The 21127-nt window shown below is 41.0% G+C and overlaps 1 protein-coding gene and 1 non-coding gene across 2 annotated transcripts in view; both read left to right on the plus strand.

Annotated features, from left to right (window-relative positions):
* The window catches only part of LOC103185989 (collagen alpha-1(XXVIII) chain), a 91105-nt gene that overhangs the window by 59058 nt on the left and 10920 nt on the right, over nt 1–21127 (plus strand). The window contains exons 15-27 of the mRNA XM_007904771.2: nt 105–173; nt 2313–2381; nt 4163–4231; nt 6122–6190; nt 8687–8758; nt 12453–12521; nt 13902–13973; nt 15248–15316; nt 16342–16410; nt 16969–17037; nt 18217–18285; nt 19754–19822; nt 20597–20665. Coding sequence (XP_007902962.2) covers nt 105–173; nt 2313–2381; nt 4163–4231; nt 6122–6190; nt 8687–8758; nt 12453–12521; nt 13902–13973; nt 15248–15316; nt 16342–16410; nt 16969–17037; nt 18217–18285; nt 19754–19822; nt 20597–20665 — 903 coding nt within the window. The remainder of the gene's footprint in view (nt 1–104; nt 174–2312; nt 2382–4162; nt 4232–6121; nt 6191–8686; nt 8759–12452; nt 12522–13901; nt 13974–15247; nt 15317–16341; nt 16411–16968; nt 17038–18216; nt 18286–19753; nt 19823–20596; nt 20666–21127) is intronic.
* On the plus strand, nt 20130–20201 carry trnav-cac. Its single transcript has one exon. It is a non-coding gene; the product is annotated as a tRNA-Val (tRNA).

A 21127-nucleotide genomic window follows, 5' to 3' on the forward strand; every position in this document is an offset into this window, starting at 1 on the left:
TCACTAGATCAGCATGTGATAGACCACAGGATGGAACAACTTCCACTTCTTCATTAATTCACTTAACGTGTTTAGTAACTTTGCACATTGTTTTCCTGTTGTAGGGCGACCGAGGCTTCCCTGGGGTGAAAGGACCTCGAGGACCCTCTGGAATTGGGTTTAAAGGTGACGAGGTGGGAATAATTCATTCTTTAATACTTAAACTTTTTTTCACTTGTTATCTCATATAAGGTCTCTAAGTGCTTTAATAAACAAAGCACATAGTATGCAGCACTTTCGGTCACCTCTCCCTGGCCCTGTGCCAGAGATGGCAGAGTTTTCCACTTGCTCCAGTCCAGGGGAAAGAGAGCTCAGCGGCTGTGTTAGTCTTTATACTCCCTAGGCTCTCCCTCCCCTCCCCCGTACAATCCAGGGCTCCTTTGGAGCGATTGTGTTTCCTAACAAACCCCACATAAGCAGCCCACACACTGCTGGTTCCAAAGTCTATTATAATATCATCCTCTAAGATCTTTGAATAGTTCCTAAACTGTGCTGCTGTTCAATAGTTGAAAAAAACAACTGGAGTTTATATAGTGCCCTCCAGGCTGGACAGCGTCTCAGATCACTTAACAATGGTGGAACCCGAGGCCGAGCCGGGGGAGGGGGAAGATAACCGTAGACGCGGTCGAAGAGGAAGGTCTTCAGGCACGATCTGAAGAAGGGGAAGGAGGGGGTGAGATGAACGTGTTGAGGGAGGGAGTTCCAAAGTTTCGGGGCATAGTGGCTGAAGGCACAGCTGCCGATGGTGGAGCGGAGGATTCGGGGGTCATTGGAGGAGGCCGGACCCAGTAGAGCAGAGGCAGCGGGTACTGCTGTGGGGAGAGAGGAGGTTAGAGAGATAGGGACCTGCCAAGGAATGGAGGGATTTAAACACTAGAGTGAGGATCTTGAAGTCGATCCGCTCTGTAACAGGGAGCCAGTGGAGTTTGGCAAGGACGGAGTAATCGGGGTACGAAGTTTGGTGCGGGTGAGAATATGAGTGGTGGAGTTTTGAATTAGATGAATTTTGTGAATAGTGGAGGAGGGGAGACCGGCGTTAAAGTAGTCCAGCCGAGAGGTGACAAAGGCATGGACAAGGGTATTGGCAACTTTTGGGGTGGAGACGGGCAATGTGGTGGAGGTGGAAGAGGTGCTTGTCAGGGACTGGATGTGGGGGAGGAAGGATAACTAGGGATTGAACCTGATGTCTAAGTTACGCATGGGTTTGGAGAGTTTTAAGGACAAGTCGGGTTAGGTTGAGGAGGTCGGAATCGTGGGATAGAAGATGTCAACAGGAGAAAGAGTATGGCTCCTGTTCTTGTTGATGTTTAGCTGCAGGAAATTTGTGCTCATCCAGCTCCTTGATGTCCGATAATCAAACTGACAGAACATCAGGGGACTGGGGGTCGCAGTTGGAGGTGGAAAAGTAGAATTGAGTGTCATCTGCATACTTGTGGAAGTTAATCCCGTATCTGTGGATGACATCACCGAGAGGAAGCATATAGATGAGAAACAGAAGGGGGCCAAGGATAGATCCTCGGGATACCCCGCAAGTGGCCAGGTGGAAGCACGAAGAAAAGCCATTTGCAGAAAGGTAGTACTGGCGGTTTGTAAGGTAGGACTCGAGCCAAGCAAGTGCAGTAGATGTTGGAGGACAGGCGATGGAGGAGGATGGCTCGATCGACTGTGTCGAATATGGTGGAGAGGTCCAGGAGAACAAGGAGGTAGAGGGAGCCCTGGTCACAGATAGAGAAGATATCGTTTGTGACTTTCACAAGCGCTATCTCTGTACTGTTGTCAGGGCGGAAACCGGACTGGAGGGGTTTGAATAGGGTGTGGAGGGAGAGGTGTGCGCAAAGTTGGTTGGCAACAATGGTTCCAGAGCTTTGGCAAGGAAAACATTTGCCCAAATACAGATGTTTTATAATACTATACTTTTAAATTGTATACTCTGAGGAAATGGAATTCATCCCATATAGATCTGAAAGAATACTTAAGGATGAGGATGTAATGTAATTCTATTCCATTCTGTAATGTAAAATGTAATTATTCCATGTGCTTTATCAATAAAAAAACACTCATGACTATCACTTGTCATCTCCCAGTGACAAATCCCTCACACTGAGTGAATGGTGCTGAGTAGCCCAGAGTTCAACAATAAATCGTTACATGGAGCAGAGAAAATCCAAATGATTTGGGGGATAAAATGGAGATTAAATATTCCTCCAAGTTCAGAAACAGAAAAATATTGTAAATAAAATGATTTTAAGCATTTTACATTCCATCTTTTTCAGGGAGGTTCTGGTCCTCCAGGAAGCCCAGGACCTAGGGGTGAGAACGGATTTGGTATTCAAGGAGAAAAGGTAAAACAGAACCAACTAACTGCTTTGTCATTCACATTACCTTTGTTTTGGTTTGATCTGCGCCAGTATCCCAATGCACTCTCTGGGGTTCTGTTGCCTCTTGCCAATCTGCACCTAACCTGTGGGGCCTCCAAGCATTGGTTCTTACCAAGCTGCTCCTAAACTCTCCAGAATTAGGTAAGCAGGGTGCACTACTGTCCATGTCAAGCAAAGGAAATTTCCATACATACGTGGAACTCTCACTAGGTTTCTCTGTGTGCCAGACACCTGGCTGACCCCCAAAAATAGTTTAATCAGCCATATAGGGCAAAGGGTGAGCATAGCACTGATTGAAAAGGCAAAGGATACCATGGGCAGTCGGATCAGGAAGCTGTGAAACTTGACTTTAAGCGGTTCAGTTTAGAGTTTTTGTGAAAAGGCAGATATCTTTAATTCACCAAGGAATCCAATTTTGTATTGATTGAAAAACATCCAAGTGTTTGCCTCCAACAGTGATAATGGCTTAGAGATATCCATGATTTGGTGAACTGGGACCAAATGAAGTTCAGCCAGTCAAAATCAATTAGAGTCTACAGAAAGAACCTAAACATCAAACTTGCGGACCCACTTCACATTGTGTTGTCTGGAGAAAATGCAAGGAAATATGCACCATAGAAATTGATTAACGAGCAAGAGTTCCATTGGCAGGCAGACAGCTTCTCCTATGACTATTTCCATTGAATGGACATTATTTGCTGGCTGGTTAGTGTATGTTTTGACAGATGTTTAATTTCCATCACAAAGTAGCATTATTAGATTGATAGAGTTGCCGCTACAGTAGTCATTACCAGTGCTGTATAGGAGCTGGTCAGAAAGCTTTGCAACAGTTCCTGATGCTGAGTGGCTCATCTTTTCCCCCATTGAGGAATTAGGGTAACCCTTTCTCAGTATTATTATCATACGATGGAAACATGTTCCGTGGCTGAATAAAAATGTGTTTGGTTAATGTTGCCAGATTTTTATCAGCAGATGCTCAGGAATATTACATTAATCATCAAATTGGACAAAATTATCTCTTATTAAATCAGAAAACATTTCTCATCAGTTTCACATTTGTCAAGGTTTTGAGTGAAAGTATAGACAATAAATCCTAATAGATTTCTTTGGAAGGAAGTTACCTGAATCAGTGAGGTAAGGTTAATCTCAAAATCATTGGTAATCCTGAAAAATTCAGTTTATTCCATGAATGGGGTTTAACAAACAGTGAAATACTGACTTGTGTCCATTCACATGTTGAAGCATGTACACCATGTTACCATGTCCAGTGTATAATCCCACATACAGGCAGACCTCTGGTATAGCTCAGGTTCACTTTACAATGTGGTCACACCATGGGCCCACAGTATACCGGAAGTTTGGAAGTTCAACACACAAGAGATTATGTCAGCATCATTTCCCACTCATATGCAGCTCAAGAGAAATGACATCAGCAGCATTTCCTGCATCCAGTGAACATGCAAACTGTGTTGGAAGTGACGTCAGCAGCAACCTAATGACTGAATATTGCTGACCGGTGGCCATTTTGATAGCAAGCCTCCATTAAAACGTGGTCTTCTGATATGGGGGAGGTGGGGATTGACCTGTAATTATCCATATCTGTAATTATTAGATTTTAGAATGTATTCACAAACGCTTTATTCCCTTTTTATTTTTATTCCTGAAAAATGGTGGGTTCAGTGGCCCAAGATTAAAGGCTATGATTCTCTAAAGCATTTTTAAAGAGTCACATGTTTATCTCATAGGGCAGCCAAGGTTCTATGGGACCAGTTGGTCGAAGAGGACCAAGATCATCTGGTATTCCTGGTCCAAAGGTAAAAACTCAATTATGTTCTGACATTCAATGGACTAGATCATCTGGAGTGCCAGAAGCACAAATGAATTATACATGGATAACAGTATAAACCTCCGTAATCCAGATGCTCAGATCCGTGTAATAAAGGTGTTACCGAGAAGTAAAATAATATTGATTAAAAAAGCCAGGAAAGTTACAGCAGTGTAATATATATGATATTTTTTAAAGCAAGATCATCTTTACTCATTGACAATTTTTCTTCCTCACTTCCCAGAACCTGGGTTCGCCAAGAAAACACACAGTCACTACACATTACAGTATATCCTGTGAAGCTTTTTGAAACCTGCTCCCAATATGAAAGGCGTTATATCAAATGCAAGGATTATTATTATTGTTAGTAGTAGTATTAGCATTATTCCCCTTCCCACTGCCCTTTACTTTCTCCTTCTGGCCTTGGAGAAAACTAGCCTCTCACTCCCTCTCAAACGCCCTTGAGGCTTCTGAACTCCTTCTCCTCTGATCCTCAACCTGAACACATCTATTGAGAGGCTTAATAACTCCCTCCGCTTCACCCTCCTCACCTCCTTTTCTCCCGACATGAAAGGCGCTATACAAATGTAATTTATTGTTGTTGTTGTTCTCCCCCCTCCACCTCCCTTCCACCCTCCTATACACAACCTCTCCTCCCTGTATCCACACACCCGCCCTCCACAACTGTGATCTTGTCTCCCCCTCATCCCTCGTACTGTTATCATGCAGATTTTATTTCGTTCAATTCCCACAGCATACCAATGTGCATCTTGGGGTTCACGATGCCTTGACTCCTGCCAACATACCCTTCTGTTCTCTGACCATAATTAACTGGAATTTAACTAGAGTTTCTTTGGACACAGACAAAGATTCTACACCCAGAACTAGCAAACAGAAACTCGTTTTGTGAGTTTTTCCGTAGCTGAAAATACAAAAGTGAATTAACTCAGTGTCTAGTGAAACAAAGCTGAAAATCTTCTCGCATGGATGGGAATAATGGTGGCTCCTGCTCCTCGCTTGAAATTGGGAAGGGGATGTTTACTCCCAAATCTCTTCTTAAAGGTGGATTTTAAGGACACTTTGTAGCTACAACTTCTGTCCTTATGATTCTTATCACATTGCAAACTGCCTTTCATCCCTATAGTTCTGCTGCAACCACATTACTGGACATTTGCCTATAAGAAATACTGTCACTATATTTTACAGTAAATCCTGTGAAACATTTTGAGACATCCTCCGTGAAAGATGTTATATTAAAAAAATATATTATTTATGATTTATTTAAGACTATGAGCAATTCATCCCCAGCACTTTCTGGATATTTTTCAATCTATTTTTGTTTGAGTGCCTTGTTTGAGCGATAATGTGCAAATTGGCTGCAGGGTTGTCCTACAGTTGTTATACTCCAAAATCCTATGAAATAATCCTGTGAGAGGATCTTTCAACAGCATGATACAGAGCTATATGAAGTTTTCTTTATTGTTCTGTATGTAATCTTAAAACTGAAAACAATCAAATTTCTGAAGTGCATTGTCATTTATTTATGGCCACTGGTCATGAAAAAGTACCTGACTGTTCAGCCCTTTGGGACATTCTCCCGTCGTGAAAGGCGTTTTACAAATGTAATTTTTTATTGTATTGTTAAACACACTAATTTATTAGATTATTTTCAAACTGTCTATTTTGCTTCTCACAATTGATTCTATTAGTTTTTTAGTCATTTACGTCAGGTTAATGGATCTGTAGTTGTAACGTATTATACCGTATAGTAAGTTTAGAGTAATCTAACAGACTAGCTATAGTATGGTTTAAAGTGAATCACACACAACTCAATAACTCTTCAACTAAAACAAATGTTCAATGTCTTTCTAAACCCAAGGGAGACAGAGGACCTGTTGGAGAAAAGGGAATTCAAGGAATAGGAGAAAGAGGATTTCCGGGGCCTAAAGTAAGTGTGGAATGACCTGCGTATACCTCATGGATGATTACTTCCCATTACCTTTTAAAAAATGATTTTATCAACAAAACCGAGAGCTATTGAAAACCCATGTGCTTTGAGAAAAAATAGTATGGAATATTTGACTAATCATTGCCATTCTGGTATCAGGCTAGCCCAGGTAATGGCACTCTCACTTCAGAGTCAGAAGGTTATGGGTTCAAACCCCAGGTTTGATGCCCACAGCCTGTACTTTATCGTATTCAGTAAAGCACTGCTTTGTCAGACGTACGTCTTTCAGATGAGATGCTCAATTGAGGTGCCATTTGCCTGTTCAGATTGGACATCAAAAATCACATGGCACCTGAACAGGCAAGAGAGTTACTTCCGATGTCCTCCAAATCAACAATCCTCCAAAGAAAATTTGACATTCACTTCATGGCTGTTTGAGCGATATTCTGCAAAATTGTTCACCTAGAAAACACAATTGTTACACTCTAAAATCCTGTGAAATAATTTGAGACATTTCAACAACATGATAAGAAATGTTTTAATTTTTTTATTGTTGTAGGCGTAATCTTAAAACTGAAAACAATCAAATTTCTGAAGTGCATTGTAATTTTTTTTATGGCCACTGCTCATGCAAAAGTTTTTGGCAAAGTGATTGGGGGTCAGATTTATGGTATTTGTCAATCAAATCTATTCCACATTGAAGGAACAGTGTCAGAATGTGTTTTGAAATCCCTTTCCACTTGCAACCACCAGGTCTCTCTTGGCTTATTGAGGGGACTTTAATCTGAATCAGATTTATTCAGGCTAGTATCTCACGAATTGGAAAGGTAGTTTTTGGGACTTGAAAATTATCCCTCCTGAGTCAAGATAACACCACTCAGGTCTTTTCAGCTGGGTTTGGCCACCACTTTTATTCAGAAATCATCAGGAAGCTTCAGAAGATATTTTTATATCATTCCTTATATAAATTACTGGATATATTTGGGAGTAGTGCAATTTTGACCTCATTATTTGGGGGGCAGGAATAGAGCCATTTTAAGTCAGTGGCTTGTGATACATTTCAATTCATCATATATTGGTAAATAGATGGAGAAATTTCATGAAGACTCCTTCTCTTCTGTTTACAGGTTCCATTTATACTCCTGTTAAGCATAACATTTTGTAAAAGCTAATATGCCCTTTGTTGAAATCTGTAGAAGTTTGTCTCTTTTATGTATAATATGAAGTGAAATTTATTTGAAGTTTACAGCCTTAGAGTCCAGGCCTCCAATTCTCACTCTTTCGAATGTTAATCTCTGGTAGTAACTAGACTCCATTCATTGTAAATATCATAATCTTAAACTCTTTAATTAGACTCTAAACTGTTAAACTGTTCAAAATATAAGGCATTCTTCCAAATAAACAACTTTTTGTTCCATGAGGTACTTTATAGTGTTTCTTTTTAACTTGAATCTTTGAGGAAGTTATATTGTAGATGATCCAGAGTAAGCTTGAAACAATACTTCAGCAATAATGTCTTATTCCGTAATGTGAGATGTAATCTATCATATTGATATATTACATATATTATATATCATATATATATATATAAAAGTCTATATGATGTATGAATATAAACATACGGTTTTGTATAGCTGGCTCCCAACTTTCTCAGATGTATTTTTGTCCTCTTTACTTGTCTCTGACCAAATCCGACACTACACGGGAAAGCCTCACCCATGTCTGTCACCTCCAGACTAGACTTCTCATCATCGTTTTTGTTGGCCTCTCCTGCTCTATCTTCCACATCCTCCAGCAGCTACTTCTGTCCTGTACCAAGCTCCAGGATCCCATCACCCCTAAGCTTGCCGCCTCCACTAGCTCCCTATCCCCCACTTAATGAACATTAAATATCCTTGTCCTCACATTCCTCTGTAGTCTCTTGTGATCCTATTCTCACTCAATGCATCCATTACCAACTCTGGCCTCTTATGTCTCCCAGTTGCTCTGCATCACAATTGGCAGGCGAGCTGGCAACCATTCTCTGCAATTCTTCCCAAATCCCTAAAATTGCTAGCCTAGAACAGCTTTGGTTCCTTTTTCAGTGTGTTTGAATGCTGTGTAGATGATGCTGCACCCTAGTCACTTTGAGGCAAGAGAAATGGCAGCTCCAGTCACCAACACAGACCAGGAAAGAGCAGTTTTCAGATGTGTTTTCGGACACATGTCCCCCTGCCGAAGCCCTCAGCACAGGTGCACAATCTGCTGTGTGAACCTCTTTAAGATGTCCTCCTGACATGAAAGGCATTTAAATTGATGTAAATAGTTGTTTTTTCCTGTATTCAGTACATGGTTCAAGCTTCCAAAAGTATTTTCGCTTTCACTGTTTTTGATAAATATAAATTTCACATTAACTTTGCAGAGTCTAAGTGGTGCAGTCATTTCTGGTTTATAATATGTACATGCCTGAAATTAAAGCCAGTTTCAAATTGTGTCCTTACTTACTTTGCTCTTTAGGGTGACTCAGGACTGAAGGGACCAGAAGGATTTCCAGGCAAGCCAGGCAATACAGGAAAAGTGGGATCAAAGGTACAGTGAACGTTTATACTCTTCCCCTCTTCACCCCCCCATATCTTCCTCTCCTTTGAGTGAAGGTGATGTCTCATGCTATGGCATAGTTCCCCGAGTGCAGGCAGCTCTCTGGTACATCTCTTAGAGAGGTCCCACCACCATGCCTCATCTTGTTGATGCGCCTATTCAACAAATGTTTTCTAGTAGAATTCGGAGGATACTGATCATAAGATCACAAGTTTGGTTTCGATGAAGAAGGTCCTTCAGTCCATCCGATGTCATCCTTCATTATTGTCCTCCCATCACAGTATTGAGCTATTTTTTAAAATGAGTCCAGGGTCCTGGCCTCTCCCACCATTCCTGGCAAACTGTTCCCATCGTTAATTACACTGTGGATAAAGAAACACTTCCCAGTATCTGTCCTGAAATTGTGCTTTGCAACTCTAAATCTATGTCCTCTTGTTCTACTGCTTTGGAACACCCTAAAGCACAAACCAAGGATCAAATCGGAAATATTTGTGGTTTGTGTATCTCAGTACCACAGAGATTTGTTAATTTAGTGGCTAATCATTCAGGAAGTTCTAAAACAGATTACTTCACAAGGTCACAGGACCTTGAGAGGAGAGAGTTATTTTCGGGTTGCTTGATTTCATGATTCCAGAATTCATACACTACCATTTCAGCATTGTTTGAAAAGAAAAGGGAGTTTCTCCTGGTGTCCTGGACAACAATCCCTCAAATAAAATTGGTGATGCACTTCACAGCTGTTTGTGAGGCACAACTGTGCATAAATTGGCTGCCACAATTGCCTACATTTACTCCCAGTCACTACATTTTACAATACATTTTGTGAAGCCTGTGAGACAACCTCCTAATGTGAAAAACAACAGCAACAAAATTACATTTGTGTAGTGCCTTTCATGTTGGGAGGATGTCCCAAGGCACTGGACAGCAGAGTTTCAGACCCGAGCTGAGGGTCAGGGTCAGGGAGGAAGCAGGGAGATCGAAAGCACAGTCGAAGAGGAGAGTCTTTAGATGGGTCTTGAAGGAGGCAAGGGAGGGGGCAAGGCAAAGGGACTGCAGGATGAAGTTGCAGAGGGTGAGGGCAGAGTGGCAGAAGGCCCGCCCACCAATAGTGGGGCAAGCGAGGCAGGGGACGTGAAGCAGGCCGGAGCCAATGGGCGGAGGGAGCAAGCAGGATGTTAGGGAGTCACAGGGGTAGGGGGGAGCAAGATCATGGAGGGCTTCGAAGGGGATGACCAGGATCTTGTACTGTATCCTCTGTGATGGGAAGCCAGTGGCCTTGGGCGAGCATGGGGTCGATAGGGTCACAGAGCCTGGTGTGGGAGAGAATGCAGGCTGCAGAGTTCTGGATGATCTGCAGCCTGTGGAGGGAGGAGTTGGGGAGGTTGACAAGCATTGAGTTTGCATAGTCGAGCCTCGATGTAATGAAACCATGTACGAGAGTTTTGGCGGCTTGCGGTGTTAGACAGTGGCGGAGCTCAGCAAGGTTGCGGCGATGGAGGAAGGCAGAGTAGGTCATGGCACGGATGTGGGGTAGAAAGGATAGTTAAGTGTCAAACAAGACGCCAAGGTTCCAAATTGGCTTAGCGAGGTGGACTGTGCAACCATAGATGGTGATGCTGTCAGCGCCTGAGGTGAGGAGGCGCTATATCAAATGCAAGATTATTATTAAGATTTAAATGAGTCCAGCATCCTGACCTCTACTACTCTACCTGGTAACCCATTCCACCTATTAAGTTCCCTTTGTGTAAGGTTTTTAGTTTTTGCCCAGCTGAATTGAACTAACCAGATTCATGCAAATTCTACTTCCCCAGCTTTGTTTTGCACTCCCCTAGATTTATGTGGAATACAGATATTAATGTTATTAACTTTATTTTTGCTCCTGTGACAATTCTACCTATTGCCAGGCCTCTTTTATCATTTCTACTCTGTGTGAGAGTTATGTTTTGTAAGTGCAGACATGTGCTTTCAGATGTCCCTCTAAATGCTTTCTTTCCATACGTTGGACATGTGTTTTCGGTCCCCTCCACCTCATGGAAAGCAGAAAGGAGGGCGGATGTGATACATATGTAAAGAATTACAGCTTCATAAAGTGCTCTGCGCGGCTGATTTTAACATTCATTCAAAACCAACTTCTGAAGACTTTGAACAAACAAACAAACAAAGTTGTAAAGTTAGCCTTTAGAATGCTGACCCGTTGACAGAAACTCCCGCCTTCATGGGCCGATGGTTCTGTCCACTTTTACTACTGCATTGTGACATCGCCCATAAAATACAGTAAATTCACTTTACAGTGTATTCTGTGAAGCGCTTTGAGATGTCTCGAATATGTGATGAGGCGCTATATCAAAAAGCAAGGATTATTATCATTGCATGCCACAATGTTATGTCAATGAAGCAACTCGGACTAAATGATAGGCTGACTACTGCATTGTTAGTGGTGGTGGAGGTGAGGTGATACAGGATGTGATGTGATAACAAAATAGGATGTGATGTACTAAAATTAATATTTAATAATCAATCAATGCCCTGTGGTGAGAGTTGGGAAGTATCTGTTACCAAATCTGTCACTAAGGACAAGTTTTAAGGCCACCTTTTATATCACATTTTCCACTTTTGACCCTAAACTACTAAACAAACATAATTTTAAAGAAAAAGAAAATACTTTAAATATTTACATTACTTCTCCATTCTTCCCTTTGTATTTTTAAAAAATATTTATTTTTTTGTGACTGTGACAACCCGCTTCTTCACAGACCTCGATTCTAATTATTTTCCACTTTAAAATCTGTTTCTTTTTTGATGGAACTCTTTAAAATAATTAGAAATACAGATGGAGTATCTGTACATGAACTGGATATTCGACTTACAAATTAGAGAGCATAGCGTTAAAATTAAACGGGACTATAAATTAGAAGGTTATTTCCCCCAAACCATAGTGGATACGTGGAACAGACCCACAAGAGAAAATAATTGTTGGAGGATTTTGAGGTACGTGCAGATTGAAGTGAACTATTGCGGATGAGGGGGAGAGAAGGCAAAATTGTCCATTGTGGGAAGGAGACTGGGTTTGTAGTAGTGGAGATATGTGATGAATCAATGTGGAGTTTTTTGTTTGTTGTTCTGTTTAGTAACCTAAGCTGTTATGCTTTAAAAGTTGGCTTTTGCCGACCTGAGATGTACAATATGTCAGATCAATGTTCTTTCACATCAGGGACTGGGATTTGAATTCAGCCCAGAAAGAGAGAATGATTGTTTTCTCAGCTGTCAAGTACTCTAAAGGAAATGAGATGGATCCGCTATCGAGTCGTTAAAATTTTGTTGAGAAAAACATAATCGGCTGGTAATATGACAAAAAGGACAACGCCAATTTACATTCATATAGGATTATGTCTTGAGCGTTTCATGAAGAAAGGGGTGGATGCCGAAAAGGTGAGGAGGATGAAGGGAGAAGGTTACCATTGTGGTGTCCATCGAAGAGGTTGGTTTTTAGGTGGGATTTAAAGACACAAAGAGGGGCCAAGACAAAGAGGTACAGGGAGGAGATTCCATTTGATAGGGGCATCATGACACAATCACAGAGTGCAAATGCCATGGCTTCAACGTTTTCAATTTGACCACCAGTTAATGTTTTCCTGTGTTTTCCCATGTTCCTAATTTACAGTGAATTTTTATTTTATTTCTCCAGGGAGAACAGGGAGACCAAGGCCCAACCGGGCCCCCAGGGCTTACTAGAAAAGGAGAACCAGGTAAAAAGGTAAATGTCACATTATTGTGTTGCGTTATGGTGTATCACAAGATCGGTTTGGATGAAGAAGGCCCTTTGGCCCATCTGATCATTCGTCCAGAACTCACTCTACCCTCCTCCCATCACAACACCAAGTTGCTTTTTTAAATGAATCCAGTGTCTTGGCCTCAATGTTTCCAGTCATTGATTACTCTCTGGGTAAAGAAACACTCTCTGTGTCTATCCTGAAATTGCACTGTGCAACTCTAAACCTATGACCTCTTGTTCTACTGTCTTATTGCATTTTTAAGTATTGTTCTGGGTTTACTTTTTCAATTCCTTTTGATAATGTTATACACTCTATGAGATCCCTTCTAAGGCGTCTTCTTTCAAGATAGAGGAACCCTAGCTTTTCTAATCACTTAAAAGATGTCCAGAGTTTGTCATGATCTTAGCCTTAAAACGATTGGCTTAATAGGTAAGACTGCACAGAATTTTGGAATGTTCTTTAATTCAATTTTAATTTGAAAGATATTTTTTGTAACACAAACAACACACACAGTAAGATCATGCACTGTGCAGGGTTTCCATGTTTCTATCTGGGGCATTGTTTTTGGCAGGTGCTGCAGGTAAAGTACTTTATAGACCTTCCCCCTCCCTCCTTCCTCCCCCCTCCTCATTAATGTTACAGATTGAATTGTGATCATCACCACAAATAATCCCAGTACTGTCCCACAGACCGCTTTAACAATCCTATCACAGAGTTAAGTTTTATTTTTCACTGCAGATCAGCCAAGGGGAGTCAAAATCAGTCCAAAACTCAAATGTATTACTTATTTTGAAACATATGTTTAAAATGAGCTGAATCAACTATCCCCAGATGTTTTTCAGATGTTACACCCAACCTTCATCTGCCTGTTTGGGTATAAATGATTCCATGAGACTAGTCAAATGGAGAATGGAGTTTCTCCCAGGCTCCTGAGCAACAATCACCAAATAAATTTGTCGCTCACTTCGTGGTTGTTTATCGGGCTTGTTTTGTGCAAAAAATCTGTTGAGTTTGACCACTGGGGAAAAGAGTCACTAAACTTGTCACTAATTGCTTGTGAAACTCTTTGAGATCTTTTGACCTTACATGCACTGTATTAAATGCAATTATCATTATACACTGTGCCATGATTAATAACTCCTGGCTAATAGTAGCCTACTAGTTAATTCAGTTTTGATGGAACTATCAGTTATCAAGACAATATTTCTAAAATATAAACAGGTGGTAGTAACACACATAGGTCATAGCTTTACAGTCTTCAGAGCCATTCATGGTGGTACCATTGGTGGGAGACTGCATGCAAATCCAGTGAAAAATGTGCGTGTATGAATCATTAATGGCTCGTTTATTCTCTCTGCCAGGGTGATATAGGTGAAAGAGGAACCACTGGATTTAGTGGACCTCCTGGACCAGCGGGACCAGCGGGACCTAAAGTAAGCTTCACATCATATGGTTTGGTTTGAAGGGAACTTTTTGAAGTGTTAATACAGGAGTTTGAGCAATAAAAAAACATAACCCACACACTTTGGATGAAGAGCGAGGCAGCTGCAGCCTGTTGGCTGGAGAGAAGTCATTTGTATTAATATGGATTGGTTTGGTTGTTTGAACCACTCTACTCTGAACTCTGTATGAACAGTGCTTGAACCATTCTTATCTTCCAATCTAAATAGCTGGTCCCTCAGCATTTGCATAGATAAATTGTCCTACTACCCTAAGGGCCCATCCTCTTAGGACGTATGTAGTTTTTAAATGTTGAATCACCACAAAGCAAGATTTTCAGGCTGATTAAACATTCAGTGCATATCGTGTTTTAAACTGTAGGCCATAACAATTCCAGGTGGACTAATTCAAAAGTTGAAGATGGAATGTTATTTTTAAACCAAATGATGGAAAAGAATTGTGAATCACTTTAGCACCCTTGTTTTAGATGATCCTATAGCAGAGCCTTGTTATAACAATCCATAAAGCCCCAACCCACACTACACAGACGGGGCTGGCTGCTCACACAGTCAGGTGCCACAGTACAAAACAACAGCTTCTTGAGAAGAGGGGAGCAAATGGGGAAGAGAGACAAAGAGGCTGCTTAGCTGTAAAATGAATAGTTTTCTCACAGTAATAAAGCATGTAATCCAAACTTTTGAAGACATTTAGGGTGTATTATTTACTTGTGGCATTTCTCAGATTTGATATAAAAAAGGATTACCATTTTTGTTTGCTTACCACTCCAATGAGATTTTGTAACTAGTCTGATGGCTTGCCCTGCCTATCATAGTGATGAAAGGCTTTGATGACCGCACTCAATAGCACTCATTCTTACTTCTACTTTGGAAACTGGCAAAATGAAGGAAAGTAAATGGTGGCTTCAAGCAAATTTCCTCCCAATTTCTTGCCCCTGAAGGGGAAGGCTTTTGCTGAGGTGTGTTTCCACAGCCCATTGAATGGTTCTTCAGGTGTGAGCTAAAGCCCTCAGTGTCGGCCAGACATTCACTGAAAGGAGTATCGAAGATAACCTCAGTCCTGTCCTCACATCCATATGTTACAGCAGGCAACTTTTTGCATTCGTCGGATATTTTTCCCCTTCTCCAGTGACCAGAGGTAGTGACATTAAGTAAAAAGTTCTTCCAGTGGTACCTGTATTTAATAGTTCTGTAACAGAATGAAAATTTTGACAGATGTTGCTACTAAACTAAATGTGTTGTGATTTCAGGGAGAGCCTGGGTATTCGGGAAGAATTGGTCTGCCTGGCCAAGAGGGTAAAGGACTTCCAGGAGCAAAGGTAAGAGAACAGTCTGACTGTTAAAATGCTATCAAAGAGCTGCAAATATACAGACATGGGGATTTCTGCAAATTTTTCCAACATTGCTGGCCATGAGTAGGCTGTAAGCTTAGCTTAGTAATGCAGCCCAGCACTAGAATTAGACTGCATCATATGCCAATCAAAAACTGTGATTTGTTGCTTTGGAAATAGTAGCTTGTTTTCTACATGTGCAGCTGCTCCTGAGCTGCAACCAGTGGTGCACACTGTACATATAGCTCCACCTGACACTGTAAAGGCAGTAAATCCACAGCACCTCAGCCTTGGTGACTGAGAGCCATCAAATGATTCAGCCGTATAGACTAATGTAACATACAGTGAACTTAAGACTAGTAGCAGCGACTCTATGACTGCTTCCCCATTATTTGCAGATGTTGTCAATGTCACACCATTTAGCAGGAAGAGGAATTTCACTCCAGCAATGTCCATCCAAAGAAAGGTTGTCAAAGATCCAAAATCTCTCAAGATCTTAATCTTGAAAGTATTACCTTAACATTTAAGATCGTGCAGAATTTGGGAAAATTCTTAAATGCAATCCGAGACTGGGATAAATTTCAGGCCGGCTGATCTTTGATAATAATAGTAATCCTTGCATTTGATATAGCATCTTATCCCATCTTCGAGAGTCTCAAAGTGCTTCACAGAATATACTGCAAACTGAATGTTTTGTATATTTTGTGAGCGAAATGCAGCAACAAATTGCACACAGCAGTGTCCCACAAACAGTCATTTGTGACCAAATTTTTTTTGAGGGATTATTACCCCTGGAAAGCAATCCGCCGCTAATGACTAACAACCAGGTTCCTGCTTACTGCTAGGTAAACAGAGGCGTGTGGAGTAAGGAAACTTGCCTGACATCTAACCCTGCCCGGGAATCAAAGCCAGGTTCTTTTGTTTGTGAGGCGAGCGCTCTAACCAATACACTTCAGGAATCCATTTGAAAATGAATGAAAAGCTAATGTGGTTTAAACATTTTTTCATTGTAGGGGGACCAAGGACTGCCTGGGCCACAAGGTGATGCCGGTGACCCAGGAATTGGATTAGTTGGACCTAAGGTACAAGAATTGGGGCATCAAGCAAATATTGTCCGAATAATAGTTATAAATCTGCACACATTTTATTTTCTAAACCAGCTATGTTCAGTTAAAAACTAGTTATCAGGAGGGCACAAAAGAGGTCAGATGAAGAGGGTGCTTCAAGCCATTTTCTCTCATCCTTCCCTCAGTTTTAAATTGAATTAAATATTCCTTTGCCTGTTTGTTTGAAATTCCTGGAAGTACAATACCAACGGGGTTGGAGAAGCACTTGTGGTTAAAGATAGCAGCAGGGATGAGATCTTGATGCTGGGAACATCATGCTGCCCCATGAGAACTCAGCTCTACGCAGAACTAATCTAAGTTTTTTAAAAATAAAATTCCTCCCCATCTGGATTATTTGATCGCTTTTGCCTTTGTACTACCACCGAATCTGTTGACAGAAAGAACTTTGCAAATGTTTTAGGAAATGTTTCCATAGATTTCTCTCTCAGTGTCCGTGATAAACTGTTGAACACTTTGCCTCAATGATTGTAATTTGGGACTGATATCTACTGCTGTTGATTTCATGTTCATTAGGGAAATCGTGGACATCTTGGACCACGTGGGGCCCCTGGACCTAAAGGAGATGGGTACATTGGCCCTCCGGCAAGTGGTGATAATGATTTAATCTTGTAGCAGTTTATTTAACCCTATACGTCCCAGAGTGATCATAAACAGGTAATTGCATGAGCCAAATATACTAAAACCCAGGCTATCCACACTAATGGTGGGGGGGAGATCGGTCCGGTGAGCCACAATTTACAGCTAAATGTAATTCCGGTATTGGCATTGTAATTGTTGGAATCCTACGAGCAGAAGAATAAGATCATGGGATTCAAACAATTTGAGTCAAAGTTGACATCCCTGACCACAGTGAAGCCCAGCGAGGATGATAAGTTGGGAACATGCACAAGGAGAGTTGCACTGGTGGGAGTCCACAGACATGTTTGTTTAGTTTTGTTTTTTGGTTTGTGGTCCCAGTCTGGTTAGGTCTGAATTCCAGATCCCCAGAGTGCGGTAAACCAGGGTACTGTGGCGACAACCTAGCTCTGGTACAATACTGTAGGATTTCACACTTGCAGGAATCACCTAAATTTCAAGTGCTGTTTTGCGGGATTGGTTTGCAATATTTCTTAATTAGACTCCTTATTTTTTGACTGAGTTTTCTTTAATGAGAACTCGGTCACAAATACTGGATCTTGTCAGTAATTGGATGTATGTCACGCTAACTCACAGGAATTTCACATTCTATTTACGGGCATATCTATGGGGAGCAGTGAGCAACTCTGCTCAGACGATTGAGTGAACTGGTTAGATTGCACAATAATTGCTTTTCATCAGTGGTGCTAATTGCAAGCTATGTGGTTTTACCTGTTTAGACTCCAGGAGTACCCCAAACGCACACTCTGGGGTCTCCAAACCTTGGCTCCTAGCAACCTGCTTCCTGCTTACTTCATTCCATGCCAACAACCTATTTCTGGAATTTCCATGTGTAGGTGGGATGCATGTAATTCTCAGTTTGGTTTGGATATTTTTAAGCATGGGGATGAGTTTCCACCTGTGTCAGACACCCGGCTGACAAAAAAAAGTGCTAATTGGCTTGTCCTTTGGGTGAGAAAAGAATTTCCAATATGTGATAGTTTTAGGCTCCTGTTAAGGTTGCCACAAGGACAATGCTTTGAGAATATCAGCTTCTACTGTCAGAACCATCACCTTATTAATAAATACTTTGCAAGTTGTTTTGGCCTGTTCAGAGTTACAAGAGTGTTTGAAATTTTACTTCAGGGCATTCAAGGATCCGTAGGCCCACGTGGGGATCCAGGGGAAGATGGCAAAGGATTGCCTGGAGATAAGGTAAATTGATGTGTTTTCATTACCATGTGTATTTCTCAAGGTGATGGAAGTCAGTGCTGGAGTATAAGTATATATGCACTGTCCAAGACAGAGGATAGCTGTGCCCTTAGCCTAAAGATGATTGTCTCAAAATGTAATATTATGCAGAATTTTGGAAATTATTCACTTCATTATTATTTTGATGCCAGTTATCTGTAAATCTTAAAAAGACAAGGGTAAAGTGGGGGTGCAATAGAGGTTTTCAAAATAAGGAATATTTTTTGATAGGATAGATAGAGAAAGACTGTTTTCATTGAACAGTGAATCAATTAACAAGTGGGAATAAATTGAGGATTATCACTGGAAGAGAAAAGGGAGAGGTTAGAGAACTCTCCTTGCACTTAAGGGTATTAGCATATGGTGTGCCTTATCAGAAATGGTTAAATCCTTCATAGAATGTAAAAGGAAACTGCACAAGTGCTCAAGGAAAAATGACACTAAATTGGATGAAGGAAGAGGAAGAGCAGTGAAATAGGATTAGTGTAGATATAGTGGATTCCTGTAGCTCAGTGGTTAGAGCACTCGCCTCGCAAGAGAGTGACCTGGGTTCGATTCCTGGCAGGGCAAAACCTTGGGAAAGTTTCCTTACTACACACGCTTGATAATAATCTCAAGAAACAAAAACAATAATAAATTGGTCAATGAATCCATGACTGTTGTGGGATACTGCTGTGCGCAATTGGCTGCCACATTTCGCCCACAATATACGGTCAATTCACTTTATCCTGGCTTGCGCTATAACAAGGTGTGATAGCTGGTTTCACTGAGCATATATTAAGCTCCTTGCCTGCACACCAGCTGGTTCCTATCACCAACTAAATAGTTGATTTGCAAATCATGCAGTCTGCCTTAAGAACTATCTTTTCAACCACGCAGCTGTGTAAAGCACTTTGAGACGTCCTCCTGATGTGAAAGGGGCAATATAAATATATTGTTGTTATCATCATAAGGTTACTGCTGACATAATTTCCTGTGTCTTTTTCATGTGCACGTAGATGGCATGTGCTTTGGGACGTCCTCCCGACGTGAAAGACGCTATACAAATGTAATTTTGTATTGTATACATATGTGGAAACCTCAGTCTGATGTGGAAGCCACAATCTGATTACTCCAACATGGGTTGTCATATGTGTCAAACACTCAGCTGACCAAAAAAATGCTTTTTACACATCCTGTTGTCATAGTTACCCTGACAATGAAAGTGATGGATCTGCTGTCACTTCTACGTCCATTTCAAACCATCCCTGATCAAAGTGTAAACATATTGCACATCTGTTGGAAGGTTATACTCAGTACCACAAGAACGAGGGAAAATTTTTCAGTGTGTGCATTTCCTGAAAGCCTTGCTATTATTTTGTGTTAGAGTTATTGTTGCAACATTACTAGTAAAGTACACAACATAACTAAAGGCTGTTTGCAAACCTTTCAGGGAGAAATTGGATATCCGGGGCCTACAGGTCAAAGAGGTTTTCAAGGGGTAGGATTTCCTGGTTTAAAGGTTAGTGTTGATTGCAACCTGGGTAAGGGTAATGGAAAAGAGCAGAGAAATTTGCAAATCCGGTGGGGGTGGTGGAGGGGGATGGAGTTTGGGGAAGGGAAACTGGAGACCGTCATGACAGACCAAATAACCTTATGTGCTGAAATTTCTATGACTTCTTACTATGTTTAAAAACATACACCCAGAAGTGTCCATATTGGTGTTGAAGTTTTTATTACCATAAGTATAGACAAACTGCGACCAGATGGATAATTTAATAATGTTTGCACCCAATAGTAAAATTTATAACACCCAATTAGGATTGTGGAGCCCTGTAGCTCAGTGGTTAGAGCACTCGCCTCACAAGCGAGAGACCTGGGTTCGATTCCCAGCAAGGTGAAACCTTGGGCAAGTTTCCTTACTACACACGCCTGATAATAATCCCTCAAGAAAATAAGCAATAATAAATTGGACACTTCAATCAACGACTGTTTGTGGGACACTGCTGTGCGCAATTGGCTGCCACGTTTCGCCCACAAAATATACAGTTAATTCACTTTACAGTCTATTCTGTGAAGCGCTTTGAGACATCTAGAAGACGTGATAAGGTGCTATATCAAATGCAAGGATTATTATTATTGAATAGTGAAATAAAATACATGAGGAACGAGCAGGATGCTGAGATTATTTTAGATTGCTCATGTGGAGAAGATCAGCAATGCAGATTTGATGGGCAAATTAGCTTGTGTTCTGTGATTCTAAGTTATTCATTGTTTTGCGTGTGCATAAATACAGGGAGCTGTTGGGAAACTGGGGCCACATGGACCCAAAGGAGAACAAGGAGAAGGTATACAAGGATCAAAGGTAATAAATCTAAGGCCTTTCCTACATTTTCATTTTTAAAGCTTTTACTCTTGTCCGTCTTCCACGTGACCTGCAAGTATAACACTTACTTAAACCTGAGGTGGCTATGGGAAGGTTGCAGAAAATGGCAGGAAGGTGAAGAGAAGTTAGTGGGTGAAGGTAAATACATTTGAAATGCAGTTATTGTTTAAGCTATCTGTGCTTGTTACTATTTCTTGTAAACATATTATGTTTAATGTTAATGGATCATTCATAGTTAATCTTCACAATTATTTTGTCATTTGCATCATTTCGATATCTGTAGGAAAGCCAGAGGTCTGGAATTTCAGGTAGTCTTAGCCTGCAAGACCATTTTGTCTTAAAATTTAAGATTAAATAGAATTATGAAAAGTTCTTCACTTCAAAGTTAATTTGGAAGCTGATTCTTTTGAAGAACTGTTGAAATTGGCCGCTGAATTAAGG

This window comes from Callorhinchus milii, unplaced genomic scaffold (genome assembly GCF_018977255.1).
Source record: "Callorhinchus milii isolate IMCB2004 unplaced genomic scaffold, IMCB_Cmil_1.0 Scaffold2, whole genome shotgun sequence".
In the NCBI taxonomy this organism is placed as follows: Eukaryota; Metazoa; Chordata; class Chondrichthyes; order Chimaeriformes; family Callorhinchidae; genus Callorhinchus; species Callorhinchus milii.